This window comes from Miniopterus schreibersii, assembly GCF_964146895.1.
Source record: "Miniopterus schreibersii genome assembly, chromosome: 15".
NCBI lineage: Eukaryota > Metazoa > Chordata > Mammalia > Chiroptera > Miniopteridae > Miniopterus > Miniopterus schreibersii.
Genome location: NC_138115.1, coordinates 50644409 through 50667514, shown reverse-complemented (window position 1 = coordinate 50667514; position 23106 = coordinate 50644409). Strand labels below are relative to the sequence as shown.

Here is a 23106-nt window from a genome sequence, read left to right as displayed (position 1 = left end):
GATTGAGAAAATGCTCCAGAGAATGGCAGTTTTGCACTTTATTTCATACATTACAATCAAAGAAAGAGGCATAGGAGGGTTATATGAAATTCACTGGTGGTAGATTAGGGATGTGGGAGAAAGCAAAGTAGGGAAATCTCTGGAATTGGATAAAAGTAAAATGGCCCTGGCCAATTTGGCTCAGTGGTTACAGTGTCAGCCTGAGGTTCAGTTCTGGCCAAGGGCACGTACCTCAGTTGGAGGCTTCATCCCCAGCCCTGGTCGGGGCGCCTGCAGGAGGCAACCAGTGGATGTGTCTCTCTCACATCTCTTTCTCTCTCTCTTCCACTCTCGGAAAAATCAATGGAAAAAATATCCTCGGGTAAGGATTGAAAAAAAAAGCAACCAGGGTTAAGAAGCACTGATCCATGGGTTGCTTTAAAAACAAAGGGTGAAATGAAGAGACAAATACTTCTTTTACATCGGTGGGTATAGGATAGTTAACAATGAACATGTATGGTACACAGAGATGGTGTGGCAGGGACAGACAATGAGGGAGATTGTGCCCTGAGGGGTCTGAAAAAAGGGATTACTCAGACATTCCAAAGGTGCTATCTTGGATGCAAAAAGACAACAGACAGGTTCAGTTAAAGATTGACTTTTGTCAAAGAAGATACTGGCCTAGGATAGGACTACCCACCACGACTTGCTTTTAGTTAAGCTTTCATTTCAGACCATCGTATGTGGTTACTTTTGATCTTTGAGTTTTCAAGGCCACCATGCAGGCCTCCCCTGAGCTTGTCATGCCAGTTACCAGGGGGAGGCTACGGAGTCCAGGTGAGAGATGGGAAGAGCAGACCTAAGTTGCCTCCCTTCCCCCCACCCCCACCCCCCACATCCCACCAGAGAGAGAGCTCTGGGACACCACCTAGTCAGAACTACATCCACATTTTACAGAGCGACAGACTTGAGGCCCAGCAAGGCTTAGAGCAGGTTAGAAGTGCCCATGCTTCCCCCATATCAGGGGGCGCTGAAGCAGAGCCAGAAAGGAAGGCCAGCTTGTGTTTTCCTGTCCCCATCCTACAGCTTCCATTACTGAGGCAGCGATGGGGGGACCAGAACTAGGGTTGGGCCTCCACATAAGCTGCCTCTCCCCTAACTCTACTGTTCAGTCAGCCCGGCTGGCCCCATCCTGTAACCCCTCCAGTTCAAAGGCGGGCAAGGCGCAAACATACCTTCCTCGGACACCATCCTATTGCTGACCGCCCAGGGCAAGCCCGGGAAGGATGACCCCTGCCCACAGAGGATCCTGTCACTCCTGGGGGCCCCTCACCTCTCTCCTCTGATCCCGCACACATTCCTGGTCTCCTCCCCACACGGTGGGTTCCCCAGACCCTGCCCCGGAACCAGCGCTGAGGGTGTGGCTGTAAGATGGCTCCAAGAGAAGAAATGAGTCAGGAGGTCCTCAAACCCTCACTGGCACTGGGGTGACCCCGCCCCCTCTGCCCTTCAGCCCAATTTAGGCCTACTTACCTTTCTCCGGGCCACTCCCTGCGCACCCACCCCCAGGCCATGGAGAGAACGGCTCCCAGGAGGAGTAGGACTTGGGCCCAGGGTCCCGAGAGTCTGGTGGGCCGGGCCCAGCTCTCGACAGGCCCCGCCCGCCGCCCCGCCCGCCACCCTGCGGCCGCCTGGCCTCGGAGCTGGCCTGGGAGCGGCGGCTGGGGCGGCAGGTGAGTCAGCTTCTCTAGCCCGGGCCGGGTGTGCGTGTCCGCCCGCGCCAGGTGCTCAGCTCCAAGGGCAGGGGAGGAGGGGGTGCCTCACAGGAGCCCCGGGCCGGCACCCGCTGCCTGCGTGCTCCCAGGGCCGGCGCTGGACGCCCGTCCCAGCCCTCGAGTCTGCTCCCAGCCCAGCCCGTGGCCTGCGGGACTCCCCCTGGGCCTCGATGGAGCTCCTCCGGCCGCCCTCGAAGCCCTTGCTGCTGCTGCTGCTGCTGCTGCCGGCGGTGCCTGCAGCTGGCGGCTCCTGGCAGTGCCCGCGCATCCCCTACGACGCCTCCCGCGACTTTGACGTGGAGTACACGGTGCCCAGCTTCTCGGGCGGCGGGCCGGTGCAAGCCCTGGCCACCTACGAGGGCGGCGAAGATGGGAGCGCCGTGTTCGTGGCCACGCGCAATCGCCTGCATATGCTTGGGCCGGACCTGCAGCTCCTGGAGAGCCTGGTCACGGGCCCCGCCGGGGACCCTGGCTGCCAGACGTGTGCGGCCTGCGGCCCAGGCCCCCACGGCCCGCCGGGGGACACAGATGCCAAGGTGCTGGTGCTGGACGAGGCGCTGCCGGCGCTGATCAGCTGCGGCTCGAGCCTGCATGGCCGCTGCTTCCTGCTCGAGCTGGAGCCCGGCGGGGCCGCCCCGCACCTGGCCCCGCCAGCCTGCCTCTTCTCCTCCCACCGCAACCGGCCCGCAGACTGCCCCGACTGTGTGGCCAGCCCTCTGGGCACCGTGGTGACCGTGGTGGAGCAGGGCCACGCCTCTTACCTCTATGTGGCATCTTCCCTGGACGCAGAGGTGGCTGCGAGCTTCAGCCCGCGCTCCGTGTCCATCCGGCGCCTCCGGGCCGACGCCTCGGGATTCGCCCCAGACTTCGAGGCACTGTCGGTGCTGCCCGCGCACCTTGCCTCCTACCGCATCGAGTACGTGTACAGCTTCCACGTGGGCGCCTTCGTCTATTTCCTGACCGTGCAGCCGGCCAGTGTGGCCGCGGCTCCGGGAGCCTTACACACGCGCCTGGCCCGGCTCAGCGCCCTGGAGACCGACCTGGGCAACTACCGCGAGCTGGTCCTCGACTGCCACTTCGAGCCCAAACGCCGGCGGCGCGCGGCTTCTGAGGGCGGGCAGCCCTACCCGGTGCTCCGGGCAGCCCACGCCGCTCCCGTGGGCCGCCGGCTGGCCGCTGAGCTGAGCGTCGCCGAGGGCCAGGAGGTGCTCTTCGGGGTCTTCTCGGCCGGCGGAGGCAGCAGGGCCGGCGCGGGTCCCAGCTCGGTGGTCTGCGCCTTCCCCCTGGACCTGGTGGACAAGCTCATCGAGCAGGGTGTGGAGCGCTGCTGCCACCCGCCCGTCCACCCAGGCGTCCGGCGAGGCCTCGACTTCTTCCAGTCGCCCACGTTGTGCCCCAACCCGGTGAGCCGAAAGAAGGGGCCCTCATCTGTGAGCAGTGTGCACGTGGGTGAAGCCGGGCTGCTTCCCCCCACCACTGAGAGGGTCTGGGAGATGGGGGGCGGGAGGGGAAGCGTTTCCTCTTCCACCTAATTCCTTAGTGTTGGGAGCGGTGTGAGGGGACCAGCCAAACAAAGGCCGCGCTGGGGGCGCATCTCCCAGCCAGGGAGCCCCCGCTGCCACCCCATTTGCCCTCTTGCCTGTCATGGCCTCTGATGTTTTCAGGCAGTTTCCCTGGTTATGTGAGAGCTGCATTGCACGTACTCAACTCTCTGCCAACGCTGGAGAGAATGGTGGGCACCCCCCCACCTGCCCACCACACATACCCTCAGGGACAGACAGAAACACAGGTCCCCACACCAGCAGCTGCTTGCAGACTCGCACCCCACTCCCCTCTGCTCACCAGCACGCTTTCACTTTCCCTCTGGGAGCACTTGTTTGTTCTGCTTTCCAAAGAGGGTGGGGCAGGGGTTGTGGAGAATGCCCCCCCTTCCTGTCCCAGGGAGTTTCCTGTGCCTGGAAGTTTGGGGGCTTTTCAGGGAGTCAGCATGGCTTGGGCTTCATGGACACACTCATCCCGGATTGACGTTCCCCGTGGGGTGATTACGGGAGGCCCCAGGACCTGGTGGGAAGGTGACTTGGCTCTAGTAGATTCCAGGAGGCTCACTCCAGTCTTGTGCAAGCAACTATAAACATCTGGAAATGAGTAAAGGCTTAGGAGGGGCTGGCTAGAACTGGCTCACCACGCAGGATTCTCGGGCATTTTGCCACTATAGTCGGACTCTGCCCAAGTCCCCCTTCTCACCCCAGGCAGGAGGTTTCCCTGCCTATGCTGAATTGTGGGCTTCTTCCAGGAGACCCTACCCAGGTTCTCCCCAGCTGCCGTGTCAGGGAGCTGGAGCAGAGACAAACAGGACGTTTCTTAAAATGCTGAGCATAAAACCCAAACTGATTACTTGAAGCCATTGAAACAGTCCTACCCTAGGTTATAAGAAATTAAACCAAGGAAATGGGGTGAATGGCACTGGACAAGTGGTCTTTCAGCAAGCTGGCCCAGAGTCACTGGTCTCAGAGTCTTGGCTGCCCTGTGGCCCTGGCCCGGCTGTAACATTTGCCACCGACTCCTTCCTAGCTCCTGTTGATGGCCCAGAGTTGGGAGAAGCTATACACATGAGGATGGGGAAGTCTTCAGCCTCCCTCCTTCAGTTAGTTCGCCTAGGTTGTGGAGGTCCTAGGGCTGGGGCTCCGGGCTCCCTTGTCAGCCTGGCAGCCCTGCCTGCCCTTTTCTCCTTCCCTCTGAGGAGTCAGAACCTCTCCCCAACTTGGCCAGTGGTCAGCAGATCAGAAGACACCCAGAAGACTTGGCAATGCTAGGCTCTAGGAAGACTAATCTCAAGCTCTGCCCGTAGGCCAGCCCAGCCCCTGGGAGGTGTGTGCACCAGCTTGTACCATGTTTGTCCAGTGACTGGGCATGTACCCTCCAGGGCAATACCCACTGTGTGCTCTTTTTTGTATTTGGTATTACAAATACAAAACCAGGAAGCCTAGGAGGCTTAGAGCTGCTACCTGCCCTCCATGGGTTCAGGTCGGATTTGAGTCTGGGACAGTTGCCCTCCTCTGTGGGGCACTGGACACTAAAGTGTCTTCAGGAGCCATGGGCCACTAAACAAGTCTGGGAAGCCAGAGCTAGGACTCTGGAACCCAGAGCAAGCAGGCAGGGGTGTGGCCCTGACTGGAGTGGGGCCCTCTTTTTCCACCCCTCAGCCCCACCTGTCCCTGAGTCATGCTGAAAACACCTGGCTGATTTCCGATGAGGAACAGGCCTCAAGTTTCCTTACTCAAGTGAGGACAGAGTCCCTGTCCCCACCCACTGGGCCACACACCCAGAGTGTGTTGAGTTTCTGGGCCCAGCTCTGCACCTGCTCTTGTCCCCAGGGCTCCTGATCAGTGCTGAGGTCTGGTGACTGGGTTCCGCATACTTGGTCTGATGGGGGCTTCAGAGGCTCCAGCCTCGAGTGCCCTCAGAGCTAGTGAGGGAGAGTCCCAAGCAACTAGGATTATTGAGCCCCACCTACACTTTGCACCCAGCTCCAATACCTTGCATTCACACCCTGGCTTCCTGATTTCCCAGAAGCTTCCATAGCCCTGCCCTGGAGCACCGAGTGCAGCCTCCAAACACCGTCTGTTAAGAGCAGGGGAGAGGGTATTATCTCCCCCTAGCTTGGCACCCAGGCCTTCAGACCTTGGTTTATTTCTTTTGTACCCTGAAGGAGGTACAGGTAACAGCTGAAAATTCAGGAAGACCTTTGGAGTCTCCCGGAGAAGGGTCATGTTGCCGACCCCGTGCTGACAAATTAACCTCAGAGTTCAGCCCTCTGATGCTGGTGGAGAAACTGAAGCCCTAAGAGGGGATGGGGTTTGTTGAAGTGCAGGTCAGAACCAGCAGGGGGCAGGAGAGGACTCTAGTGAAGAGCTCAGACTTCCAACCTGGCTCCTCACCTAGGGGCTTTCAGGCCCTCCTGTTGCCTTATCTGTAAAATGAGGGTGATGAGTGGCCCTGAGAACAGAATGGGGTTAGGTCTGTAAGACTCAGTAACATCATGGGAATGGACCTGACAGGGTAGGGTAAGGCTACCTCTGAGAGCCCCATGGCGCAGTGGGGGGTAGGGGTGGGGTGACTGGCAGGCCTGGGGTCTTCTCCAGGCAGGCCGGGTGAGGTGTGGGAGTTTGGGCTGCTGTAGTCACTGACAGAAGCGCTGTGTGGGATGAGCCCTGACCCCTTCCCTGGTTTTCCCCAGCCTGACATGGTGGCCTCCAGCCCCAACATCAGCTGCTACCACTTCCCTCTGCTGGTCAGCAGCAGCATCTCACGTGTAGACCTGTTCAACGGGCTGTTAGGACCGGTGCAGGTCACTGCGCTGTATGTGACGTGCCTCGACAATGTCACAGTGGCCCACATGGGCACAATTGATGGGCGCATCCTGCAGGTAGGTCCCTCATCTCCACAGCCCTCCGTCCCTGGGTCCCCATCCCCATCCTCATTTTGCTCACAGCTGACCTTCCCAGGTGGAGCTGGCCAGGTCTCTCAGCTACTTGCTGTATGTCTCCAACTTCTCACTGAGCAGCAATGAGCAACCCGTGCAACGGGATGTCAGTCGCCTTGGGGACCACCTATTCTTTGCCTCTGGGGACCAGGTAAGGTGGGCAAGGGCAGGGCCTGGGGCCAGGGCTGTGGGAACACAGCCCTCCCATCCAATCCAGGGAGGCATTAACATAGAGGCCTCACCACCCTGATCTACAATGAGACCATGGAGGTCTCTGGGGCCTCGGGCCCTCAAACCCCTCCAGCCACCCTGAGCCACTTTTCTGCCACTCCAAGGTCTTCCAGGTACCCATCCGGGGCCCTGGCTGCCGCCACTTCCTCACCTGTGGGCGTTGCCTGCGGGCACAGCGTTTCATGGGCTGCGGCTGGTGTGGGAGCATGTGTGGCCGGCAGAAGGAGTGTCCTGGCTCCTGGCAACAGGACCATTGCCCACCTGAGCTGACTGAGGTATGGCTTGCCTGGCTGGGCACAGGGAAGTATGAGACAAGCTGGGCCTGGGGTGGGGAGTAGCAGGTCTTGACCGTGACCTTCCTCAGGCCTGTGATGTCCTCAAGGAAGGCATTCTTGGCAGAGAAGACGGCACATGTAAAGATCTGGAGACAGAAAAGTGTTAGAGTGAGGACTAGCCCGTGACTTAAAATGAATGGAGTGCGGGGCAGGCAAGGGGTCTGGCCAGAAAGTTTGGAGGAAGCAGTCAGGGCTTAGAGGCCTGGCCCACAAAGGCTGTCTGCTCCCCCTCCAGTTCTATCCTCACAGTGGACCCCTAAGGGGCAGCACGAGGCTGACCCTATGTGGCTCCAACTTCTACCTGCGCCCTGACGGTCTGGTGCCTAAGGGCACCCATCAGGTCACCGTGGGCAAGAGTCCCTGCCGACTGCTGCCCAAGGACAGCTCAAACCTCAGGTACAACTGTTCCATGCCCTTCCTATCCCTGATGGGGGCAACCAAGCAGTCCCTTCCCTGGGAGACCCTATCCTTTGCTTATCAGGGGCAAGGAGGGATGAGGCAAGCTGCAGTGGCTCTGGCTGCTTTGTGTCTGTGGAGACATCTCTGTCCCTTCTTGAGCCTGCATATGCCCTACTTGTCCCTTGAGTCACGGAGCAGGCAAGGTTAGTCCCTGCCCTACAAGATCCCACCTGCTCTGCAGGAAGGCGGGATGGAGAGAGGCCACCCTCGGGCTCAGAGGAGCCTGTGATTTGTGTTGGGCATGCAGCCAGGCCTGTGTGACCCCTGGCTGACCTTGAGTTCCTCGGTGCTCTAGCCCACTGTCCTGGAAGGGCTTTGTAGAGGAGCTTGAGTGTGAGCTGGAGCCCTTGGGTGCACAGGCAGCTGGGCTGGCCAACATTAGCCTCACCGTGACCAACATGCCACCGGGCAAGCACTTCCGGATAAACGGCACCTCCGAGCTGCATGGCTTCTCTTTCATGGTGAGGCCTCCTTGTCTTGTCTGTGCCCTTGGTCAGCCGGGCAGTGGGCAGGGAAGGGCTTGGAGTGGGGGGCCTCCTACACCGAGCTAAGCCACCTCCATTCCCTCTTAGGAGCCAGTGCTGAAAGAAGTACAGCCCCTCTTTGGCCCACGGGCAGGGGGCACCTGCCTCACACTCAAAGGCCAGGGTCTGTCCATAGGCACCAGTCGGGCTGTTCTGGTCAATGGGACCGAGTGCCTGCTGGAACAGTAAGTGCTGGCAGGCAAGGGATGGGAGCCACAGGGCAGAGGGAGGACGGCTCAGTCATGTGGTCAGGTCCAGGAAGAAGGGTCTGTTGACTCATCTAGCTCAGAGGTGGTTTGGGGATGACAAGAGAGACCATCACAAAGTGCATTGCCTCCAGCCAAGGCTCGGAGGAACCTGTTCCCTCCCTATCTTCTTGGAGGTCTTCCTGGGACAGCCCTGGCTTCGGGCAGACCCAGAGAGTAATTTCAGGTGGGGAGATGACCAGCAGAGGAACTGGGAGGCAGACCCCTGGAGGACGTGGGCTTGGGCATCAACTGATGGTGGCCCTGAGCCCAGCCCCCCTGTTCTGCAGGGTCAGTGAGGGGCAGCTGTTATGTACCACGCCACCCGGTGCTGCTTCGGCCAGCGTTCCCATTCACCTGCAGGTGGGGGGCGCCAAGGTGTCTGGCTCCTGGACCTTCGACTACCGGGAAGACCCCATCATGCTGGGCATCAGCCCCAGCTGTGGCTTCACGTAAGTGCTACCTCCTTTCCCTCTCTGGTCTCCTAGAGATGAGGGAGGCACCCTCAGAGAGCACCCAAGCCCACCACCCTGCTCTCCTCCACAGCGGCTCCCACGTCACCATCCATGGCCAGCATCTGACTTCAGTGTGGCACCTAGTGCTGTCATTCCATGATGAGCTTATGACAGTGGAAAACAGGGTGAGCGGGCGCTGGAAGCTGTCAAGTGGGCACTGGCCAGGAGGGAGGAAGGCCGGACCAGTCCCCTGAGTTCCAGCCCCACCCCATGCTGGCCTGAGGAGACTGGGGTGGCCAAAGGTGGGATGCGTGGCTAACCTCTCTCGCATGGGCCCCAGCAGTGTGAGGGGCAGCTCCCGGAGAAGCATCGGTGCCGCCTGCCCGAATACGTGGTCCGAGGCCCCCAGGGGTGGGTGACAGGGAACCTGAGTGTCCAGGGGGATGGAGCTGCTGGCTTCACACTGCCTGGCTTTCGCTTCCTGCCCCCACCCCATCTACCCAGCACTGACCTGGCCCCACTGAAGCCCGAGGAACATGCCATTAAGTTTGAGGTAAGTGTGGGGGATGGAGGGAGGGCGCAGTGGAGGGTTAGGGTTGAAGCCTGCCCAGAGGACATGGGGGCGCTGGCCAGTCCTCCTGATTGTCTCCACAGTACATTGGGCTAGGAGCTGTGGCTGACTGTGTGGATGTGAACGTGACCGTGGGTGGCAAAAGCTGCCAGCATGAACTCCGGGGGGATGTGATCGTTTGTCCCCTGCCCCCCTCCCTGCAACTGGGCAAGGACGGCGCCCCACTGCAGGTAGGTAGCTCGGATGGCCCTTCATAGGAGACATGGGCAGGGGTCTGCAGGCTGGTCCTGAGCTGCCACCTGCCCCCAGGTCTGCGTGGATGGTGAATGTCACATCCTGGGCAGAGTGATGCGACCAGGCTCAGAGGGTGTCTCACAGAGGACGCTCCTTGGTGTCCTGCTGGCCCTGGTGCTGCTTGTGACTATATTGGCCGTTGCGCTGGTCTTCAACTACCGGTGGAAGAAGCAGCAAGGTGAGCTCTCCACTTCCATCCTAACTCAGCCTCTACACTCAGACTGGCATCTCCAAGTCCCCATATCCTCTCTCTGCCCAGGCCTTGGGGGTCTGCCCACACCCCCTGGGTGGGGATCGGCCTCTAGAAGCTTGGAGAGGCTGTCTACCAGGGCCCTTCTTCCCGCAGCCTTTTTTCCGTACCTGGATGACCCAGCGTCTTTGGACCAAACCACCAGGGCCATGCCTCTGCCTCTGCTCCAGTCGCGCTCTGACTCCAAAAATGGCCTTGGTGAGACGGGGGAGGTGCTCGAAGCTGGGGCCATATCCTCTGCTCCACAAGCCCCTCACTCCCTCTCCTCCACAGCAGCTCCTGCCATGGATGGTCTGGACTCCACCACTCAGGTCCACAGAGTGTCCTGCTCAGACAGCGGGGATGGGTCCTGTGTTCCACTGCTTCGGACAAAGTCCATCCAGCTTGGGGATCTGGACCCTGTGCTCCTGGCCGAGGTCAAGGATGTGCTGATTCCCCATGAGCGGGTGGTCACCCACAGTGACCGAGTCATTGGCAAAGGTTTGGGGGCCAGGCCAGGTGGGGCTGGGGCAGGGATGGAGTACTGACATGACATGGGCTCAAGGGACAGTTGGGCAGGACTGTCACCAACAGTCCTACTCTGGCCTTCTCACCAACCAGTATGACCTTGGGCATTCCAAGTAACTCTCTGAGCCTCCAGCTGCTCGTCTGTGAAGGAGGAATTCGTTCTGTCCTCAGTGGGTTCCAGTGCAGATCATGCAGGCCTGGGAGGGCCGCAGGCGCTGCCATCGAGCAGCCACTGCTTGTTTTCAACGTATGATCGGCCAGCTGGTGCTCTGGGGTCCGGTTGCCAAAGAGAGGGTGTGGTGCGAGCCTTGGGCTCCTCTCACCATCTCCCCTCGCCAGGCCACTTTGGGGTTGTCTACCATGGAGAATACACAGACGAGGCCCAGAATCGAACCCACTGTGCCATCAAGTCATTGAATCGTAAGTGAGACGGAGGCTGGGTGGGCCCTCATCCCTGCTGTGTCAGCCTCTCGCTGAGCGACCCTGAGCAGGTGACCCTTCTCCGTTTCCCCGCCCTGGGCCTGACTCTCGCTGCCCCGCAGGCATCACGGAGGTGCAGGAGGTGGAGGCCTTCCTGCGTGAGGGGCTGCTCATGCGTGGCCTGCACCACCCCAACGTGCTGGCCCTCATCGGAATCATGCTGCCACCCGAGGGGCTGCCCCGTGTGCTGCTGCCCTACATGCGCCACGGAGACCTGCTCCGGTTCATCCGCTCACCCCAGCGAGTCAGTGCCCAGCTGGCCCTGGGGTGGGAGGTGGCCCTGGGTGGGGAGGTGTGGGCAGCAGCCGGGGATGAAGCTGTTCTGCCCTCGCCTGCTGACCCACCTGTCCCCCCAGAACCCCACGGTGAAGGACCTCGTCAGCTTCGGCCTGCAGGTAGCCCGCGGCATGGAGTACTTGGCAGAGCAGAAGTTTGTGCACAGGGACCTGGCTGCTCGGAACTGCATGTGAGGGGCTGGAAGAGTTGGGGTGAAGTGAGGGGCCAGAGTGCCAGGGTCTACCGCTGCCCCAAAGGCACCTTTGAGAAGGGGCCACGCTCGAGGCCTTGCTGTGTAGCCCCGGGCATGTCCTCCTTCCCTCTCTGGCCCTCGGCTCTCCTGCCTGCCCAGTTCAGGCTTAGATGGGACTCTGGCTCTGAAACCCTGTGAAGACCTGGAACAGGTGGGTCCAGGGCCTGGTGGGGCCAGTTCTGAGCGTGATTCCCTCCTCCCAGGCTGGATGAGTCATTTACGGTCAAGGTGGCTGACTTCGGCCTGGCCCGCGGCGTCCTGGACAAGGAATACTACAGCGTTCAGCAGCACCGCCATGCTCGCCTGCCTGTCAAGTGGATGGCGCTGGAGAGCCTACAGACCTACAGGTTCACCAGCAAGTCTGATGTGGTGAGGCCCCACCTGCCCCAGAGGCCACATGGCCTCAGAGTCCCGGGAGAGCACTTGGCACTTGGCTTTGCCCCTCCAGCTCCAGATGATGGCCCGAGCCCAGGGAGTCTCCAAGCTGGGCACCCCCACAGCCCATTTGCCCATCTCTTGGGCAGGAGGAGGCTGTGAAGTCACTGGCTCCCCAACACTCCAGGCCCTGCTCAGTTCCCACTCTGGACTGGCTCAGGTGGCGGGAGGAGATATAGGGAAGATGCTTGTGAGCTATTGAGGAACGGGCTCTGTTTGGGGGTGGAGGCCCCATTTCCAGTGAGAGGTCTCTGGGAGGTAGAAGACCTGGGGGGCCCACCTACCCCCAAATTTGGGATGAGAGTTGAGTCACCTCACTTTTCCCCTCCCACAGTGGTCATTTGGTGTGCTGCTATGGGAGCTGCTGACACGGGGCGCCCCACCGTACCCCCACATCGACCCTTTTGACCTCACTCACTTCCTGGGCCAGGGTCGTCGCTTGCCCCAGCCTGAATATTGCCCCGATTCTCTGTGAGTATGGAGAGGTGGTAATGAGAAGGGAGGTGGGCCCCAGAGACAGGAGAGGGCAGGAGGCAGAGTTCTTGCCTCGCACTCTGGCTGGTCCTCGGGGTAACCTGGAAGGGGCCCTCTCCGAGCCTTAGTTTTCTCATCTGTGGATTGGTCCTGCCCCCATTCAGGGCTGGGCGCAGGGAGGAGATCATGGTTGCCATGGTAACAGCATTCCCATCTTCGTGTCTGGGTTGAAGCCAGTGATTTGATTTCCCAGCACTCTCCCCCCACCTCTGTCAAGGGGGGCTGTTTCCCATCTTTTCCACTCACTTAATCTCAAGGAAAGGTTCCATTAGCTCCCACACTAGCCCCCTCCACAGCTCCAGATCAGATGTTTTTTTCCAAGGGATCTAGTTTCAGATTCCTCATTCTTGGAGGCACGATGACAGCTGTGTTGTCATCGGTGCCTATGGGGTGGGTTTGGTGCCGAGGTGCATCTTTCTCAGCAGCAGCGAGTGCCTCAGCTGTACCCAGGCCTTTGTGGTTAGGACAGGAAGAACCAGGTCCCAGGTCCCGGCTCGGGCTGCGCCCCGGAGGGGCTGAGTAACCTCCCGCACAGCCCTGCCTGCCTGAGGCCTGATCCCCATTACTCACTTCACTGACGAATCTGGCTGGAGTGAGGGAATTAACCTCACTGTCTATCTGCCTCCGGCGGAGGCTCCCTGAAACAGACTCTGAGGTGGGGATTTAAAAAAATATATTTTTATTGAGAGAGAGGAAGGGAGAGGGAGAGAGAGAAAGAGAAACATCAACTAGAGAGAAACATCGATCGGCTGCCTCCTGCACATCCCCTCCTGGGGATCAAGCCTGCAACCCCGGCTTGTGCCCCGACTGGGAATCAAACCAGCGACCTTTTGGTGCATGGAACGACTCTCAACCAACTGAGTCACACCGGCCAGGGCTGTCTCTGGGCTTTTAATCCCCATTTCATCAGACCTGGGCTTCCTTCCTAGATGTGTGATGATAACCATGATAGCTTGTGAGCTGGGCCCCCCGCAGGCATCCTGTCATCTTATGCCTAACAGCTTTGGGATCAGAGGAGAATCCAAAGGCACAGAGAGGTTAAGGAACTTGACCCAAATCACACAGCCCAGGACTTGAGGGCACAGGAGCCCAGGCTCTTAACCTCTCAGGCCTCTCGACCTTAGGGTGGGAAACAGGACTGGAGCAGCAACCACAAAGATGAGAAGAGCTGTCCCTGATTGGGCTGTGCTGGGCATTAGGCCCTGTCACCCGTCTTCATCCCTATGTGGCCTGCCAGGGGGCTAACGGGGCAGCCTAGAATCTCCGGGTGGGGGTATCCCTGCCACAGACACTCTCCTTCCCCCGCAGGTATGCAGTGATGCAGCGCTGCTGGGATGCGGACCCCACAGCGCGACCCACCTTCGGAATGCTGGCAGGGGAAGTGGAGCGAGTGGCAGCAGCTCTTCATGGGGACCACTACGTGCAGCTGTCTGTGGCCTACGTGAACCTGGGCCTTGCTGCCTCCGGTGAGGCAAACATGCGCCCAGAACTGTCATTGTCCCCACATGTGCACAGGAGCACCAGCCGGCCTCGGCCCCTCTCAGAGCCACCAAGGCCCACGTGACCTCAGCCCTAGGCAGGCCCTGAGGGGCTGGAGCTGCATAACCCCTCCAGGGAGTTAACCTCAGGCTGCCTCTGGCCTGTGCCGAGCCAAGGGGTGACCCAAGTTGCCTCTGCCCTGTCCCTGACCCTTAACCTTCAGGCTATAGGAGGGGAACAAGGCACACTGGCCGCTCACGCCACAGAGGGAGCCAGTGAGGGTGAGCCTTGCTGCAGTGAGTGCTTATGGGGCTCCTGCTGTGTGCCTGGCCTGCTGGGTGCAGGGGACTCAACCATGACCAGACACTGGCCCATGAACTGATAAATGAACAAATGACTATTTAAGCACATAAAAGGAAAAAACAGGTGGCCCTGGCCACTGTGGCTCAGTTGATTGAGCATCACCCAGTGTACCAAGAGGTTGCTAGTTCAATTCCCAGTAGGGCACATGCCCGGGTTGCAGGCACGATCCCCAGTAGGGGGCGTGCAAGAGGTAGCCCATCGATGTTTCTCTCATCAGTTCTCTCCCCCGTTGATGTTTCTCTCTCTCTTTCCCTCTCCATTCCTCTCTTAAATCAATAAAAACATTAAAAAAAAAAGAGAGACAGGTGGCTTTGAGGGAACGGAGGACAGCATTAGATAGAAAGGTGAATATGGATGTGAGGGAAGTCCCCAGGAGGTGACATTTTTGCTAAGACCCTGTCAGGTGGAAGCTGTGCCAGAAGCAGAGTTGGAAAAGAGACCGTGAAGCTGAGAAGCGTTGGGTCAATGAGAAGGTTCCAGGGAACAGGAAGGTAGGCAAGACTCAGATCCAGGTTGCAGGACCCTGGGGACTCTTGGATGGAACCAAGAGGGTTGTTGAGTACTCAGGATTGCAGCAGCCAGGATGTCTTCTCCTGCAGACCAGTCTACCTGTCCCCTTCCCTGGGCTCTAGCCCCTCTCCAGGGCTCCCTTTGCCGCCTGCAGCCTCCCCCCATCATATGCACACTGTCAGGGAGTAGACACTGCTCCCCCTCCCCCTACCCTGCCAGCATTGTCCTTGCAGCCTTGAGAGAACTGAGCTAGCAGCAAGGCCTCGGATCCACATTTTCAGGCACCAGCTTCGAGGTGCTGCTGACTGCCCAGGCTATTTATACTCGCCAAGGCCGCTCTACAATAGCCACTAGAGAGACCGGTCCATTGGAGAGGAAGGACAGCCTCCTCCTCGTACTAACCCTCGCCACAGTGAAGCTGGGGTGCCAGGGTGACTGGGCCCAGGACATACATCATGGTAGTTCCTCTTTCTTGCCCAGGACTCCCATAGTCTATCCTGCCAGTTTGAGGCACCCCAGTTTACCCTAAGGGGAGCACATTCCCTCCTGTGAGTCCCCAGCTCAGGATGGGCCCAACCCCCAGTGGGGGGCATACAGGAGGCAGCCAATCAATGTCTCTCTCTCATCAATGTTTCTATTTCTCTATCCCTCTCCCTCTCTCTAAAAAATCAATAAAGACATATTTAAAAAAAAGAAATTTTATAAAAAACAGAGAGAGGAAGGAGGTCTCTGAATGGGAGGGGAGATTGGCAAGGAGAGGGGTCCCAGAAAAGGGAGATGGAAGAGAGCTCCAGGGATGTCGACTTTCCACTGCAGCCAGAATGTGGCGCTTTGGGCCTGTTTCTGGGCCAACGGCCTCCAGGGCTAGGATTCTCCAGGGAGGGGCCCCAGTTAAGCCAGTGCATGGGCTCCTGGATCATGACACAGTTGTACCCCCTCCCAGTGCTGCAATCCTCAAGTCCATCTGAGTGTCAGGAGCTGGAACTGGGTTTTAAATTCCTGAGTTAGGCCACTGGGGACGAGAGAAAGGGAGGGTTAGTTCTAGGCCCCCACATGGGCTACGGGTCCAGGAGGTTCTGAGTGGCTCCCAGGGCTCGTGAAGGCTGGACTGCCTTTCTGTTTGGGGGTGGCCTCAGTGGTATCTCAGGTATGACGGCTGACCCATGCAAGGGGGAAGATTGCTGGTGGCCATGGTGAGCCTGAGCCTGCCACTAGGGTGGCATGGCATAAGCAGAGGTTTCTCCCAGGGCTTTGGGATCCAGCCTTTCCACCATGGGCTGTGGAGAGTCACCAGCTTCTCTGCCTCATCTCTCTTCATCGCTGCCCAGTGGGGCTCAGGGCAAGAGATGCCAGCAGAGGCCAGAGGGAGGCCAGCATGGGAGCTGGGGCCGAGGAAGCAGCAGAGGACTCACACCCTCCTCAGTGCCCGCTGGTATCACTGTTGTCTGGCACCTGGAGGCACGCACTGAGTAGACTGATCTGCTCTGATGGGAACCATGAGCCTGGTCTGAAATTCCCCTTACGCCTTAACCCCAGTCTTTTAGAGGATTTTCCCAGGGGTCCGAAACCTCTTTGGGTGTCACACTGGAGGGCTCCAGATATAGTCTTATTTCAAACCCTGGGACCTTCCTGGACAGCGGCTTCATCCGTCATTCCTCGTGCAGCCCAGGTCTACCCCTGGTTCCATTCCATGAACTAAATTCCCTCACCTGTAGGAGAGAGCAGGACTCTCTGGTGCTAGGGTTGGGTGGGGGACATGGGCGTTGTTGCAAAGGCCTGAGGCTCCTGGAGGCCTGGGCTGCAGCTCGAACGTGTTTCCTCTGCCTGGGACAAGCAGCCCTGGAAATCAGTAGCTGAGCACTGAGCCTCCACTCACCAGGCCCTGATAAAAAACATGCTGGGTTTCGGCCGGTATGATTCAGTGGTTGAGCATAGACCCATGAACGGAGAGGTTCCCGGTTCTATTCCTGGTTCGACTTCCTCTCAGGGCATGTGCTGGGGTTGCAGGCTTGATCCCCAGTAGGGGGCGTGCAGGAGGCAGCCGATCGATGTCTCTCTCTCATCGATGTTTTTATCTCTGTATCCCTCTCCCTCTCTCTCTAAAATCAATAGAAAACATATTTAAAAGCAACAACAACAACAACAAACATGCTGGGCTGGAGAATCCCCGAGGTGAAGGCCTCAGGAGCCGAGCTCCTCTTCGCCCACAGCCTCTGCTCTGCCAGGTGCGCGTCCAGCCAGCCTGGAGCGGGGCTACACCAGCCTGGAGAAGTGGGGATGACTCGATGGAGCACGCCTGGCATTCCCCGCCCGGCAGAGTGGGGCCAACTGAATGTCAGTCCTTTGGGGTTTGTTCCAGTGGGGGCTTTAAGCCAATGAGCATAATGCCAGGAGGGCCTGGGCAGCTGCCGTGTTCACCTCTGGCTCTGGTGGCCCCCTGGGTGGGCTGGGTTCTGCATGTCTAAGGATGGTGACCTGGGGCATGGTCTTCACATTTGGTCCTCTCTTGGTGGGAGTCCTTAGCCCAAAGCTAGGCAGCAGGTGCCCAGCCCATGGCAGAGTTTGCCTGGCCCAGCTCAGTCCTGAGGTGTGGCACCTGAATCCCAGCCACCCCCTACTGATACCCTCAGACACTCTCAGAAATGACTGTTTCTCCTGAGCCCCATCCCTATCAGTTTATCCCAGACAGGAACTCAGGACCCCCGCCTCTCTAAGGAAGGGTGGCTCTGCTCCTGCGCTTCCCTGTGGCCTCTGCATCTCGCTCTCCATTCCTTCAGTGCCCTGAGCATCCTCGGTCCCTGGTCCCCAGGATGTTCATCCCAGGCCCATCAGGGACTGTGGAGCCGCCCTGGAGAGGGAGGCAACAGTCCAAGCTCTCCCCTCACTTGGTAGGATGAGGAGCCCAGGACCGGCTTCTGTCCCTCCATGGCTACCCATGGCCCTCCTCCACCCATCTGGCAGCCCTCATCTGGGAAGGCAAGCAGGGGCACCAAAGGCCCTGGCAGGCTGCCCCTTGCTGGGAAGATGGCAAGAGGCCTTCATATTTGGCCCTCACCAGTCTCACTGTTGCTCTGTAGAGCTCAGGGGCTAGGCTTGAGCTCAGGTGGTAGGAGCTGAGGGAAGTTGCTGAATCCCAGGGGCTCGGCGTGGGCAGAGGCAGAGAGGGCACAAGAGGCTCCCAAAGCCGGGGCCTCCTCACCTCCTCTCCTCCCTGCTGCTTTCACGTTGGCTTAGCCACCTGTGCACTGTGGTCAGCCTGGACTGGACACATGGGATGTGGGAATGCACTGGGAAGTCAGGGGATTCAAAGCAGCCGGTGGCCAAGATCACGGAATTCGATCAGCTTTGAAGCCAGCGCCCTCCCTCATACCACAGTCCACCGGTACAGCCTGGACCATGGACACTGAGTCCGCTAAGGAGTCAGCCCCAGCCCTGGCCTCCATGGTAGTGACAGCTTCAGCCAGGCCTCAGTCCTGCGCCTCCAAGCTGGGGATTCCCCTCTTCAAAGGGGCAGCCCCAGTCACCCTGCCCACATGGGCTCCTGACTTGGTGTCTGTGACCCAGCCACCTGTTCTTATTTTATTTTTAAATATGTTTTTATTGATTTTAGAGAGGAGGAAGGAAGAGGGAGAGAAAGAGAGAAACATCATTGATCGGCTGCCTCCTGCACGCCCCCTACTGGGGATGGAGCCCATAACCCAGGCACGTGCCCTGACCAAGAATGGAACCAGTGACCCCTTGGTGCATGGATTGATGCTCAACCACTGAATTACACTGGCCAGGCCAACCACCTGTTCTTAAGTCGCCCCCACCCTGCATTGGGCCTGGGTTCCTCGGGGACCCAGAGAGGGGCAGCTCTCTTGCATCCCTTCTGCAGGCATGGTTGGAGGTCCCCTCTCAGTGGTCGTGAAGTTACGTGTGCTTCTGGCTGCACTCACTTTGTCCCCACCTCTGCTGGCTCCTGGGTGGGGGACTGCTCCCAGGGAAGGTGAGGAGCCCACCCCAGCCTCCTGAGCGCGCGGTGGCAGCAGTCAGGGTGACTGTGCTGCGGCCCTCCCTCCGGGCCGGTGCGGCTGGCCATCTTTCACGCAGAGTTACGTAAGCTTGAGTCAATTGGAGCTCAGAGCGGTTCATTGTGGGCTATTTTTAAGCTGTAACACATCACAGCAGAGGGGTCACTGCACTGAGGCTTGCAGGAATGGTTGTTTAAACATCTGTTATTTAAATTTCCCTATGCCTTAGAGCTTAAAAGCCACATCCTCCTGGCAGTCTTGGGTTCTGCCTTCCACAGCCTAGATCTGGAGTGGATTATGACCCCTAATCCCTCTGTAGGTCCCCTTAGAACTGGGCTCCTCTGCACCCTGGCAGCGTTCCTTTAGGGTCAGGTGGGGGTTGGGGGGCAGGGAGGAAGAGGTGCCAGCTCCTTCGACATGGGGCTGCCTCCATGGAATGGGTGCACCCTGGCCAGGAGACTTCAGGGAAGCAGGGGATCAGGGCTCCCAGGTCACTTGGATAGCTCTAGGGAGGGGGGTCAGGGGAGGAAAACACAGACAGAGCACTGGGTGCAGAGCTGGGAGACCAGAGTGCATCCTTCCTCCTTGGGGCCTTGGTGTCCCATCGGTGCCCAGAGAGGGTTAGAGCACAAGATTCACTGGGGTCTTTTCAGAATCTGCCCTCTGCCTGGGCTGTGCTCCTGCCTGGAATGCCCTCTCTCTGCAGATCTAAACGCTACCCATCTCAGCTTCTGGGCTGAAGGGCTTGCGCCTGCGCCCCTGGACAGTGGACAGGGATGAACCTCTGGGAAGTAGGCCTGCTGTTCACTCTGTTCTCAAGTGGCTGGCTGCACTGGGCGCCACTCAGGCTCCACTCACTGTCTGTCTTATGATTTGTTGGTTTGTGTGTTTTTTTCTTTAAAAATTTTTTCTGATTCTAGATTTTTGGAGATGTCCAGAGTCTTCCCAGGGCACCAGAGGGACAGGCAAGTGGAAGAGTGGAGGTCAGGGACTGGACAAAGCTATCTCCTGGGGACACAACAGAGCCCCAAACATGTCTGCACTGGACAAGCAGGTGGGGGAGCTCCCAGTAGAATGGAGCCCTCTGTGCCCCTCCCCTTAATGCCCTTCTGCCCACCATCCTTGGGGCCTCCTGTGTGAGCAGATTCCAGCCTGATCCACAGGAAAGAAGGCTCTCAGAGTGACCGACTCTGCCCATCTCCCCCTCTCCCCTGGAGTTGGGGCCTTCCCCCCACACCTACCAGGAGGGGGCCAGGTGAGGTATGGGCAGGCAGTGCCGCACCTGCCCTCACAGAGGAGACTCTGCATGGCCCTCAGACTGGGCTTCTTCCAGGTCCTTCTTGGCCCCTCTGTCTCAGACAGTCCTCAGCCTGGGGAATGGGCTCAGCCTGGGGGAGGGGCTCTCAGGTTGCCATGGCAACACGTTGGCCCTCCTCACTTTCCAGAATCAGAAATAGAATTGGATGCCCTTCTTCCTAGTGAGAGACTATTTAAAAACATGTTGGGGGGAGGGGTGGGGGAGGGGACAATGTTCTTGCTTGATCCCTGGGGCCTGGGCAGAAGGGACCCTGCCCCGGAGCCTCCCTAGCTGCCCCGATGCCCCTCCCCTTAGATGGGTGAAATGGGGGGCTTTGGCCAGCCAAGAGTCCTGAGTACAAAGGACTCAGCCTGGTCTCTCAGGGTGTGTAGCTGGTCCCTACTCAGCACTGGCAGGTTCCCGGGAGGCCACTGGCTTCATGGTGCCAACAGGGAAAATGCTCTACCCTAGGCCTGGGCCACCTGCTAAGCTACTCAGAAGAGCAGGTCTATGGGAGACACCGGCTTGGGTGGGGCTGCAGCTCTCAGGAGAGAGGCTTGTTGGCTTCCCTCCAGCAGGGTCCATGCCCGAATGGCCCTGGGCATGGCAGCCAGTGGTAGCACCATAGCTCCCAAAGTGAGGGTCCAGAGCCTGGTGGCCTGGCTTCAGGTTCTGGCTCTACTGCTCACTAGCTGAGACTTCTCTGTGCCTTGATGTCCTCATCTGTAAAATAAAGATGTAGTGCCAGGCTCCTTGAATTGCTGCGAGGCTGCGTTCCATGTGCTCAGCGTGGCCTGGCACAGAGGAAGGGCCCAATCAATGGCAGCCACTCTTCCCGTTAGGGGGTATGGTGTTTGCCTCCCAGGTGGGAAGAGCCTTCTCCTCTCTCCAGACTGCCTTCCGCCTTTCTTCGTGGGCTGCACCCTACAACTGGCTCTGCTCCCTCCTCCTGGACACCTCAGGTCGCTTGTTCACAAAGTCCCAGTCCTGGAAGGAGGATTGTGCCCCTATTCTGCAGGAGGTAGGGGGTGGCTCAGCAATTAGACAGTCAGGAGGCTCCCAGGGCCTCCCTCCACGCCTCAGCAGCCCTCCCAGGTGCAGCCCAGCTCAAGGGAAAAATCCAGCCTCCCAAAAGTAGTTTTCTTGGGGTCAGAGATTAATGAGGTGAGCAAGCCACAGGCCCTTGGGCTCTGCTCCTTTCCTGGGCCATAGTGTGTGGTGAGCAGCAGTGTCCAGAGACAGCTGTCCCCATTCTTTTTTTTAACGATTTTTTAAAAATTGATTTTTACAGAGAGAGGAAGGGAAAGAGAAAGAGAGAGAAACATCAATGCGAAAGCTAAACATCCGTCGGCTGCCTCCTGCATGCCCCTGCTGGGGATCAAGCCTGCAACCTGGGCATGTGCCCTGACCAGGAATTGAACCGGCAACCTTTTGGTGCACGAAACGATACCCAAACAACAGCCACACAGGCCAGGGCCTGTCCCCACTCTTAAATGCAGGTAGCATCTAGGGAAAGGAAGGGGCTCAGGGGGCCTGAGACCTGGCTGAGTCAGCTCTGCCCAGTGCTGAGTTAGGGAGGTGCAGACGCAGCACAGTGCTAGCCTTGGTCCCTGGTCACATCACTTCACACCCTGGGGCCAACTGTAAGCACTATTTTTAACCTCTGTGAAAACACACTGCTTCAGAGGACAAGCCTACAGCTGCATTCACCACAAACCTGTTTCTTAGGAAGAAAGACTGAGGCCTGAAAGGACCCAGTCCTGGAGGACAGAGGGAGGAGGCCCAGAGCTCATAGCTGGGGGGATGGAAGAGGGCTTGACCCAGCCCAAGGTCAGAACCTCCAGGCTCAGGCCTTGGGCAACGAGCAATTTCCCAAAGGGCTGCCTAGGCCTGTCCTCTGTGGTTGCAAGGGCACGTCTTGGCCTGGGCTGGTGGTCTAGGCAGGTCCCACTCCTCGCTGCCCCTCTGTTTGCCCATCTAAGAAATGGAGAGTGGAGTTGCACACCTGGTCTAGTAGCCTACATTTCCTAAGTGCCCATCCTATGCCCAGTCCTGCAGCCACCATGCCTCCACTGTGCACCAGCCCTGTGCTCACTGTGTGGTTAGCCCTGTAACCACTATGTCTTTACGGTGCTCCAACTTATAATTGCCACTTGGCTGGCCCTGTGTTCACTGTGACCTATCCCTATGCCCAATGCTCTAACCCCCTTCTGGCCACGGTGCAGCTGACACAATGTGACAAAAGCTAGAACATTCTGACTTAAGAATTCTGAGCTGAGGCCCCACCCCCACCCTGAGGTCCCCATCAGTACTATGGGGGATACCGGCCCTAGGTTTCAGGGACATGTGGCTCTGGGGAGGGGGCTCTGCGAGGCACAGGCAGAGGAGAACCATCTGGAGCAGAGAGATTGCCAAGGAGCTTCTGTCCCTGGAGCGGGAGCCGAAGAACCTGGGGGAGGGGAGCTTGGGCCTGAGCCTGGGCCCCTCACCCTCTGCTGCCTTCCAGGACTGAGTGGTAAAGGAGCTTTGGCCCCGCAAAGGGGCCTCATGTCACGTACTTGGAACTGCATCCCTGGGTCAGGACTTTGTCTCAAGTTGCCACATGGAAGATTAGGAGAAAGAAGGAAGTCTTGCCTCTGAGGTGGACTAGGAGCCCAGGAGCTTCCTTCCTCGGCATCTCCCCTGCCTGCCTTTCTCCCTGGGGCTTGCACTGCCCTCAGGCTAGGGCTGGCTGAGCAGAGTGGTCACCTGGCTGGTAAGGGGAGAGGAGGCCAGCCTCGGATTGGCTTTACTGGGCTAACTGGGCCTTTATGTCTCCCAAGGGTCCCTTGGCAAGCCCCCATCTCTCAGGCGGGTGGGGCCCCTGGTTTCCCACACTCTGTCACCCCCATCCAGGTCACTGGGGGCTGTGATGTGTGGTGTCGTCATGGCAATGAAGTGGGGGCAGGGCACCTAGGGCATGGAGCAAGACTATGGAAGTCACCAAGAAGGTGGGGGACCCTGATCCATCAGACCCCCAGGGCCACCCCTCAGCCGGCAGCCAGCAGCTGGGGGATGGGCTCAAAGGGTCCCAGGGACCATGGATAAACTCAGGGTCCACATACTTTAGGCAGGGGTTGTCACTGTCCCCCAAAGCTGAGGCTGACATTGATGAGACCTCTGGCCCAGCCTCCCAGGCCCAAGCTCCCGAGCCCACTCACCGGCTCTTCTGGGACCTTGCTGAGGTCAGCTCACAGTGTGGCTTTGAGCAGGCCACCCAAGATGTCCTGAGACTCTCCGCCACTAGCCCATTTTCAAGCCCCATCGTGGAAGCTGAAGTGCATCTCACCATGGAGAATGAGACCCTGGCCCTCCCCTT

At 58.8% G+C, this 23106-nt stretch overlaps 1 protein-coding gene across 7 annotated transcripts; it reads left to right on the top strand.

Annotated features, from left to right (window-relative positions):
* Nucleotides 1–1924: 1924 nt before the first annotated feature.
* On the top strand, nt 1925–15117 carry MST1R (macrophage stimulating 1 receptor; the record flags this gene model as incomplete). Of its 7 annotated transcripts, none has more annotated exons than XM_081159992.1 (20): nt 1925–3157; nt 5992–6180; nt 6260–6388; nt 6573–6743; nt 7039–7199; nt 7558–7723; nt 7835–7971; nt 8322–8483; nt 8578–8671; nt 8830–9039; nt 9141–9287; nt 9367–9529; nt 9698–9799; nt 9875–10081; nt 10448–10528; nt 10651–10832; nt 10945–11054; nt 11321–11486; nt 11887–12023; nt 13395–15117. In XM_081159992.1, 20 exons carry the CDS (start codon nt 1925–1927, stop codon nt 13648–13650), a joined length of 4203 nt encoding a protein of 1400 aa, XP_081016118.1. In that variant the 3' UTR covers nt 13651–15117. The 7 variants fall into 7 exon arrangements, with proteins under 7 accessions (XP_081016118.1, XP_081016115.1, XP_081016117.1 ...); XM_081159989.1 differs by having other exon boundaries at nt 9611–9799; nt 9878–10081; XM_081159991.1 differs by having other exon boundaries at nt 8827–9039.
* Between the last annotated feature and the right edge of the window lie 7989 nt (nt 15118–23106).